Consider the following 10,239-nt stretch of genomic DNA (forward strand, 5'->3'; position numbering starts at 1 on the left):
ATCAGGGTAATCTGCGGGGTTCGCCTGGATCTTCTCCCTTAAAGTGATGAAGTCGTTATGCGACTGCAACTCCTTATAGAGATCTTCAAGAAACACAAAATGTGGCATTGAGAGGATGAAACATGAAGCACTGGGTAACTCTGAGCACCGCGACAACACGTTCGTAACCACATTTGGTTTTCCTATTCGATATTGGATAAAGTAATCGAATCCTAACAATCGTGCCAAATATGGTGTTCCTCCGATGTTTGAATGGCCTGGCTCGTCAATTCTTTCAAGCTTCTATGATTAGTCAGGATTATAAAGTGGTGCCCTAAAAGATACTGTCTCCATTTTCTAACAGCAGTGGTGATCGCAACGAGATCACGAACATAAGTGGAAGAGGTGAGTAACCTGGGACAAAACTGTTTGCTAAAAAAAGCTATCAGATGTCTTCCTTGGGACAACACCGCACCCATACCCGAACCCAAGGCTTCTGTCTCGACCATGAAAGGTTTTGTGAAGTCAGGAAGTGCTAAGAATGGAGAATGTGTCATAGCATGCTTCAATTTGTTGAAGGCAACGTCAGCTTCAAGGGTCCAATGGAACTCTTCCTTGGTTAGCAGGCTTGAAAGTGGTGCTGCCAAAGTAGCGTAGCTCCTTATAAATCTTCGATAAAAGCCAGCAAGGCCGAGGAACCCACGGAGGGCTCGTGTCATGCGTGGTTGTGGCCACTGTTGGATGGTTCGCACCTTGTCCAATAATGGTTGAACCCCTTCGCCGGAGACAACATGACCTAGGTATTCAATTTGTTTCTGGGCAAAGGAGCATTTAGAAAATTTGAGTGTGAACTCTCCTTCCTTTAAGACTTGGAATGCAATCTCCAAGTGTTCCAAGTGATCGTTGAAGGAGCGACTGTAAATCAAGATGTCATCGAAGAAGACGATGATGTATCTGTGTAGATGCGGTTGGAACAAGCGGTTCATCGTTGCTTGAAACGAAGAAGGTTCGTTGCAAAGTCCAAAAGGCATTACTCGAAACTCATAGTGGTCGTGGTGAGTGTGGAAGAGTGTTTTTCTTATATCGAATTCTTTCATAAAGATCTGATGATATCCTTGCATTAGATCGAGCTTGGAAAACCAAGTTCCGCCTCCCAATTCATCTAATGACTCATCCACCGTAGGCATAGGAAAACAGTCATGCACCATGATAGCATTCAATGCCCTGTAGTCTATGCAAAATCTCCACGTCCCGTCACGTTTCTTCACTAATAAAACCGGTGATGAAAAGGGACTGGAGCTGTGTTGTATGTGACCACTACGAAGCATCGAGGCCACTTGTCTTTCAATCTCTTGTTTTTGAAAGTATGGGTATCGGTAGGGTCTTACATTTACTGGTGTTGCATTAGGGATAAGGTTGATGGAGTGGTTTGTGGCTCGTGATGGAGTAAGGTTTGATAATGGATGAAAGAGGGAAGAGTATTTGGTGAGTAAGGTGTGGATTACTAGTATTGAGTGTGTCAAAGGTAAGGGTTCAGGTGTGTGTGGGTCAAGCTGAATATGGAAGAAGGTACTAGTGCTACCTGTGTTTACAAGGCGTCGTAACTGTGACGGAGAAATTTGATCAATACTCATATCACAATCCCCCTTGAGTTCAATCAACTTATCATTAGAAATGAATTTCATAGTTAGAGTTGTGTAATCCGTGAGGATAGGTCCTAACGACTTGAGCCACTGCACTCCTAGTACCACATCAGCCCCACAAATTGGAAGAACATGGAAGTCAACCAAGAAGGTGTGTGCTTGAATGTGTACCGAAACCTCGTGGCAAACCTGGTTGCATTGTAGCTCCTCACCATTCCCTACTGTAACACGAAGGGTTAAAGTTGTTTGTGGCTGCAAACTCAATTTTGTAACCAACTCCTGCTACAAAAAGTTATGTGTGCTTCCTCCATCAATGAGGATGCGCACACGGTGGTTTCCGATGACGCCTGTAACTCGTAAGGTTTCAGGGGCTCCTTGACCTAAAAGTGCATGAAGACTGATCTGAGCAAGAGATATTTCCTGCGAGGCTGGATGCGATGATGGTGGCGACTCTGGGGTGGACTCCGAGTCCTGTAGGTACTCATCGTCTTCTGTGACAAACAGGAACAAGGACGGGGTGCACTTATGCCCCCTTGTGTACTTTTCATCACAATTAAAACATAATCCATTTTCCCTCCTAATCGCTAATTCAGTTGGGGAGAGATGTTTGAAAGGAATGGTGGTTGGCGGGGGTTTCGCTGGTGAAGGAAGCAAGAGAGACTCAACTGGTTTGGAGACTACTAGCGGTGTGACTCGGGAAGGAGGGCCATAAGACGGATTTGGAGCTCCCTTCGCAGCAGGTCATCGCCCATCCAGCATCTTCTCCTCATGTAACCTGGCAAAGGAGATCGCCTAAACTAGTGAATGAGGCTGCATCACTTGCACCTCTCGCTGAATCGCTGGGTTCAGTCTTGCTACAAAGCAGCTTAGCACAAATGGTGCTGACAGCCCGATGATGCGGTTTGCCAGAGCTTCAAATTCCGAAAGGTACGCCGAGACCGTGGATTGCTGCGTCAACTTACAAAGTAATCCTGTTGGATCTTCATATGTGGAAGATGAGAATCGTGCATGAATGGCATGCAAAAAAGCGGACCACAATGACAGTTGACCACTCCGATGCATCCATTGGAACCAAGCTAACGTTGATCCTTCCATGTAAAAAGAAGCTATGGTTAGCCGTTCATGATCTGGCGTTGAATGATATTCGAAGAACTGCGTAATCTTGAATATCCATCCCTCTGGATCAGAGCCATCAAAACGCGGAACTTCAAGCTTCATACGGTAATTAGGGTTTGTGACCGTCGTACCTGTGGCCAGTGACGGTGCTCGCGATGGCATATGAGCTATTTCCAATTGAGTCATACGATGCAGAAGCTCATCAATTTTGGAAGACATCGAAGACAAGAGTCGCGCGAACGCCTCTTCCCAACGATCAGTATTTGGTTTCGAACGAGTAGCTTCAACCACGACAAGGGCAATGAAAGCACCAATGGTAGTGCATGGTATTCGAGGCCCAAGCAAACCTCCGAGAATGAAGCAAGAGGGAGAGAGAGAGAGAGCTAGGTCTAGGAAGAGAATGGAAGTTCTATTTCTTTTCTTCTTGCGTTCACCAAGTTGGTGTGTACATTTTATAGGCACTAAATGGCAGTTACAACAGAATCTAACGACCTAACAGCAAGCACCTACTACATGATTATTCCTTCTAGAATATTCTAGTGCTTCCTACTAACTTGCATGCTTATCAGCTTCTTATGTAGTCACGTAATCCTTCAGATGCATGGGCGTGATACTTTGCCTTTTGGGCCTTGCTGCCTGCACCCTTGCTCTACTATTCATATCATTCGTATCATCTATCGTTAATAATTTTTTTATATTAATTGTAAATTCAATAATCATACGAATTATACAATATTATATCCCATATCTATAATCTCCAACATGTATTAAATCAATATCTTGTGAAATGAAAACTATTAATACTGTTTACATGCAATAACAATAAAGAGACACTAAATATTTTTCAGTTTGTTTTTTTAAGATGAATATACTTTTATTAAAAAAGGGCACGAATAATGAACTGAATCTAAAAATATCAGATTTTGCACAAATGCAACATTATGTAGTGAGTAATTTTCGTTTCTTCTTCCTCTTTTATAAAAGGGAAAACTACCAAGTTAAAAAGAAATAGCTATAAAGAGACTTTCTCTCTGTACAGGGTTTCATAGAGTTCAAAAATGAAACAGTGCTAATTGACAAACTTCAACACACTAACTTAGTGAGACTACTTGGTTTTTGTATCGACGGAGAAGAAAGAATATTAGTTTACGAGTACTTCCCCAACAAAAGCATGAATTTATATCTCTTTGGTATGAAAATTTACTCATTAGTCATCAATTGCTTAAAAAGCAATAGCATAATGTCATCAATGATGGTTTTCTGTCGGGTGCAAATATTTATCTTTTATGTAATTTTGTGTTAGTGGGGAGTTGTGGTATGTAAGGCTTGCTTTGAAGATTTGAAGTTAACAATGGGAATAGTATAGTGTGAACAATATTAGCTTCTGTTGAGTGAAAATATTTCATTTTTATGCATTTTGTGTTAGTCGGGTGCGGTATATGTGGTGGGGCTTATATTGCAGATTTATAGTGAACAATGGGGATTGTTACATTTGATGGAGACGCGGCGGAGAATGACATACACGTCCTGATCTTGTCCCCATTGATATGGGTATTCTTGATCATCACTTATACATTTTGTTGATTTTAATAATTACATAATAAGATTAAAATATCTTTTATTCCTTTAATTATTTTTTTGGTTTTATACTTTTTTAAATTAAAAATAAATTTTTTTATCCATTCACATGTCTTTATTGGATCAATTGAAAATTATACTTTTCAAAAGGAATATATTTCAAATCAATCAAGTAATTTTCACTAAAATTTTTTATTGAAAAATAATATTTAAATGTGAGATATAAAATTCATTCTCGATCGCGAGTTCTTTTTAATCAAATAAATAAGTTCATAATTTTTAATTTGTCAGAGAATTATCTAATACTTGATACATATAATAATAGTGATTTCAATAAAGATATTCATAGATAATTATCCTAGTATTATATAAAAGTTTGTGTTACAATTTGTAAGTTAATTTTCTAATACTATTTTCAATTATAAAATCAATTTCGATAATTATTATATTTCGATACCAACTTCAATGGTAAATAGAAATGGGATTGAAAGAGTAGAGGGTTTAAAAAGATGCAGTAAAGTAAAAATACATGAATTTGTAAAAGGTGAGAATTGAATAGATATACGATAATCTAGTGAACTCATAGCCAATTTTGATTGTAGGTGTTGTCGGTGTTTGAGGAATCAAGTGATTGTGCTTGAACCTCTTAAAATTGGCAATCAAAGGTCTTATTTATATACTTTTAATACTAACGGATGAATTATATAATTCTGACACGTGTACAATGATATTTTTAAATACATTAATCTAATGCTATCAAACGTCTTCATATAACTTATTGGTAACCACTTCAAGTGACATTTCTATCTTCAAAGAGACACCTGAAAGCGGTTCTTTAAAGTTTAAACAACCTATTTGTTCTTGATAAACCTCATATGCTTCCAAAGTGTAGTGGCCTCCAGAAATTGGCCACCACCACTTCAATTAGTGTCTTTTCGAGTTTTGATATTAATCGGTCTTTTCAAATTTCTTGCTTCACACTGAAGAAAGTTTTAAAAATGCGAAAAAGGATAAAACAAAAGGGGGGAAATGATACTACTCGAAACACATGAGATGTATTTGATTTAGAGGGAAAAAATTAAAATAAAAGAATTTTTTTAATTAAAAAATGAAAAAATGTAAATTTCATATGAAAAGTACAAATTCTTAAAAAAAATTGTATGTTGTCATTTATAAATTTTCGAACAATCGGGACCATTCCCTCCATAAAGCACATCCATAATCCTTTCTTCCTGAACTAGATGTATATTTATCACATTACTCCGTAGAATTAAAAAAATTTCAAATAAATTTATTAATTTGGCTACTAAATAAATATCACTTAAGCCACACTAGACTAATGTTTTTTCTTCGATTTAAGATCTAATATGGACCAGCGTGTATCACTCACCAGATATGTTTTATGGATGCTTAAACAACACTGAAGTGAAATTCGGTAAAGAAAGAAAAAAAGGAGCAGATTTGGGGCTACTCTGCATTTTTATTTCACAACAACATTGTATCAGTAATGATAACCCAGGTTTCGGAATGACAATCAACCAACCTTTCACATCATGGACCAATCATAAAGAACATTACAACATGAATATCAGCTATAAAGAAAAGGCAAAATCCATCTAAAATGATAGGCTCCTGCTGAAAGCCGAAAGCAACATTCCAAAACACTAAAAATTTGTCGAACTCAAAATTCAAATTCTCAAGTAGAAAAAAGAATGAATAATCAGCACCTATGGTCAAGTACCATGACTCTACATTCTAATCTCACCAGAACATTCGATCGAAGATTCTCTTGATAAAAAAAAAAAAAAAACACACGAGGCAACTTCACATTGATTCTTTACAAATATCTTTTAACACACAAATACTCAATTTTAGAACTAACAAATGGTTTCTGATGAATTCGAATTCCTTCAATAGGTAACCTGGAGTTCAAATCTAACTCTATTGTTCAGAGAGAACATGGTGAGGAGAGGAGAGAGAGCAACCTACCTACAAATGTTATCAAATCTAAAAAAAAAAAGACTTTATGAAAAAAAAAAGAGTAGAAATAAAGACGCTACTACTATCTTGGGGGACTAGGTCATGTCCTTCACGGTAAATTTATTATAGGGGGCCACTTTTAAAAAGTATTTACGGATTGGGGTCTCTTTTGAAAGAAATTGCAGGGGGGTCTGATTTGTGGTGAATGTCGCGAGTGGCATCAACGAGATGGTGGATGCCGCGAGTGGCATCAGCGAGATAGCCGGTGCCACCTATGACGAGACAAAATAAAAACAAAATTAATTTATATATTATTTCCTAGCTGGTGCCGCCAATGCCTTAAGCGAGACCGCCTGATGGACAACCCGCCAATGCAAATGGCGGGACATGCAATGATGAGTAAGATTGAGAAAACAGGGGATGATGAGCGTTGCCTGCACGAAAGAGAAGGTGACGTGGGTTGAGGACAAGAAGCTTTGTGCAGTGTTCATGTGGCCAAAAGAAGAAAGTGCGTGTTTAAATATGGGCTTTAATTTTGTTTTTATTCCTTCAATTTAGATTATTTTTGTTTCATCTTCTAAATTTAAATTATTTTTTTTAGTTTCTCAATTTCAAAAAATATTTTTCTTAAAATAAATTTAAATTTAAAAAGCCAAATTAAAAGTTACTCAAATTTAAAAGATAAAAAATATATCTAAATCTTAAATATATCAATACGAAATTGATTTTCAATTATCATGATTATTTTTTTCAAAATATGTGTAAATTTAAATTAATATAATTTTTGTTTGTAAATGGATATTACACTATTGATTCATAGAGAATGTTGTTTAGAAACTTATAATCAAAACTAATTTTAAGTGCATAATTATTCAAATGGGTTTTAAGAACTATTTAAATAAAAGTTTCTATAAATATACAAAGGAATTAAATAAGAAAGAAAAATTAAGTAAGTTTTTTATAAGTAAAAATAAACTTGTGGAGAAATTAATATGAATTTTTTTACAATGAATTGAGCCAACCTAAGATAAATTTGACTCGAATCAATACTTTATAATTACCATAATTGGTCAACTAAAAGCTGCAAACTCTAAGTTATAACTCATCTGATTTATAGTCTGACTCAACATGTGTGTCTATATATATTAAATTAAGTGTGGATACGGGAATTCACAGGTTATTATTATTCTGCCGAGATAAGGATGGCTATAGCCATTGGATAAAATCGATGTGAGGTGTAATGACGGGGCCACGCGCAAGAGGGTATACATTGAAAATTATATATAGGGATATGGAAAACTAATCCTTTTATAGAACCCAGCCAGCATGAAGAGGTATATTATTTTTAAATATACTCACCTGTTTTCTCAATGCATGTCCCGCCATTGGCGGGTTGTCCATCAGGCGGTCTCGCTTAAGGCATTGGTGGTACTATCTAGGAAATAATATATAAATTAATTTTGTTTCTATTTTGTCTCGTCACAATTATTGGCGGCACCAGCTATCTCGCTGATGCCACTGACAGCATCCACCCCCTACAATTTTTTTCAAAAGGAACTCCAATCCATAAATACTTTTTAAAAGTGGTCTCCTACAGTAAATTTGTCTTGTCATTCACGGTGGGAAAGTAATTTCACCCGTAGAATATGTTTTTTCTGGGATAAGTGTTGGAGTATCATATTATTTGCCTACACTGGTTTTTTTTTTTCTTAAAAAAGTTGTTTTGCATCCGTTCCCTTTCCCCATTGTCGTACCTGCTTCATGAATGCCCACATATATCAATATTCATATTTTCATATATTTCTTTCAATTCCCAAAATAACAAAAAAACAAAATCAAAGCAAGAAGAACATGAATTTTTTCTTCCAATTTCTAATTCTTCTGTCCTAGATTTTGTCCCCTTTTTATTCACTCCACCATGTATGATGTATCGATCGTTCCTCTGCAATTCCTGTCGTGGCCTTCACTTCTTCGTCAGCACGCGGTCACGCCTTCGTTAATTTTCAACATCCCGATATCTAAAAAACTCCAATTGTTCCCAATTTTGATTTCTCCTTTCTTCTTTTTCGTTTCCCTATGCCAGCCATCGGTTTTTCTTCCATATGCACAAAGTCCAACCGCTCACAATCTTTCTCATCTAAATCTTAGCATTCTCCATCTTTCCATGGCTACACTTTTCCTTACCAAACAAAATGTCTCACTGTTCCCATTCTTTTGGCTCTTCAGCTTTACGAATTCAAGCACGAATTTGGGCTTCCCGATAACGAACCGCGAATTAGTTCGTGCCAATTCGTGGTTCTCTACTATGTTGAACAAATTTTGTTTCTATGCTATGGACAACCTGCTTATAAATGCCTTCAAATCTCCAAAATAAAATTATTCATTGTCAACAATTGAAGATATTCCTTACAATCGTATACATACCGGAAAAAAAAACCGTGTAAATGTAATTAGTGTCCATATATCATTTATCTTATCCAAAATGATGTAATTTTTATGAGAATTGAAGATATTCCTTACAATCATATACCACAAAACAAGTATAGATGTAAAAAGTGTCCATATATCATTTATCAAAAAGTATAGATGTAAAAAGTATCCCTATATCATTTATCTTATCCAAAAATTAAGACTAACCAAGTCCACATATGTACTAACAATTGAAACATTAGCACACACAATAATAAAACATAATAAACAGAACAGCAAAATCCAATTAAATCGACAAGTCCTATAATAATTTCAAACCAGGATAGATACCAAAATGTTAACACTCACAATTTACTCTAAAACCTTAAAACCATCCCTAATTGACTAGTTCTCCCAAACCCAAATTCCCATTATTATAAAAAAAAAACATTTCTAGAGGTGTTGAGTTTGAATCCTAGGTACGCATCTCTGCTATATACATGATGGAAAAGTTTTATTACTTATAGTGATCATACTGGTTCAAACAAGTTGGATGATACCTGTGATTTAAAGGGAAAAACATTTTTAATAATTTCTAATCAGCACCTCCATAAACCTGAAGAGCCTCCCCAGTCAACCTGCAACCCCTCCATTCATTCAAGACCTCAGCACCCATCTCTTCATCAAACCTAATCGTATTCACATTCCAATCGAGAACAACCCAATCAACCCTTCCATACCCCATCTTCACAGCTTGTTTCGTCACCGCAGATAGTAGCATTCTCCCAAACCCCTTCCTCCTGTAACACTCCCTTACAAACAGGCCCTCCACGTAAAACCCCGGCTTCCTGAGAGAAGTCAAATAGTTAGAAAAAAACAACACAAACCCAACAACAATAACGTCATCGCCGTCGGTTTAGAAAATGTCCCTCTTGTGATCTTTGATGGGGTTGGCGAGGTGAATGAGCTTGGTGGCGGGGTGTCAGTGTTTTTGTTGGGGGTTGTGAAGGGGAAGGGAGTAGGGGAGGCTTCTAGAAGGAGGATGGTGAAGGATTGGAAAGGTGGGGAGGTGAAGAGTGTGGAGGAGAGGGAGGACTCGGTGGCGGAGAAGAGGTGGGTGAGGGGCTTGAAGATGACCATCTGATGGATGAGCTTGTGGATGTGGGGGACGTCGGAGAGGGTGGCGAGGTGGATGCGAGCAAAGAGAAGGGTGGTTTCCGGTAGGGTTGCGGTGGGCCCCGAGGCTAGAGTTGGGGCCGGGGGCGACGCTGCGGTGGCCATTGGTTGAGGAATTAGGAGAGGGTTTTGGTTGTTAAGTTACTGTGTTTGTGTGAGACTAAGTTCTACAAATTTGGTCCGTGCCTTTGGGGCGTGCATGGATTGGAAATTGGTACTTAAAGATGTGTTTGGTTTGCATTTCTATTTTCTATTTTCATTTTCTAAAAACTGTTTTCATTTTCAAAATATTTGAATTCTGAAAACATGTTTGATTTGACTTCTTGTTTTCTGCTTTCAAGAAATAAAAACATTGAAA

General features: G+C 37.3%; 1 protein-coding gene and 1 pseudogene across 1 annotated transcript; both read right to left on the reverse strand.

Annotated features, from left to right (window-relative positions):
- Nucleotides 1-212: 212 nt before the first annotated feature.
- On the reverse strand, nucleotides 213-2,957 carry LOC102665009 (uncharacterized). The gene is made up of 3 exons (XM_006575814.1): nucleotides 2,448-2,957; nucleotides 1,950-2,351; nucleotides 213-1,874 (listed from the first exon to the last, which is right to left on the reverse strand). The coding sequence occupies exons 1-3, from the start codon at nucleotides 2,955-2,957 to the stop codon at nucleotides 213-215; spliced, it is 2,574 nt and encodes an 857-aa protein (XP_006575877.1).
- A 6,343-nt stretch (nucleotides 2,958-9,300) lies between these two features.
- On the reverse strand, nucleotides 9,301-9,986 carry LOC100816946 (probable acetyltransferase NATA1-like; annotated as a pseudogene).
- Nucleotides 9,987-10,239: the final 253 nt, after the last annotated feature.

The sequence above is a fragment of the Glycine max genome, chromosome 2, assembly GCF_000004515.6.
Source record: "Glycine max cultivar Williams 82 chromosome 2, Glycine_max_v4.0, whole genome shotgun sequence".
Lineage (NCBI taxonomy): Eukaryota > Viridiplantae > Streptophyta > Magnoliopsida > Fabales > Fabaceae > Glycine > Glycine max.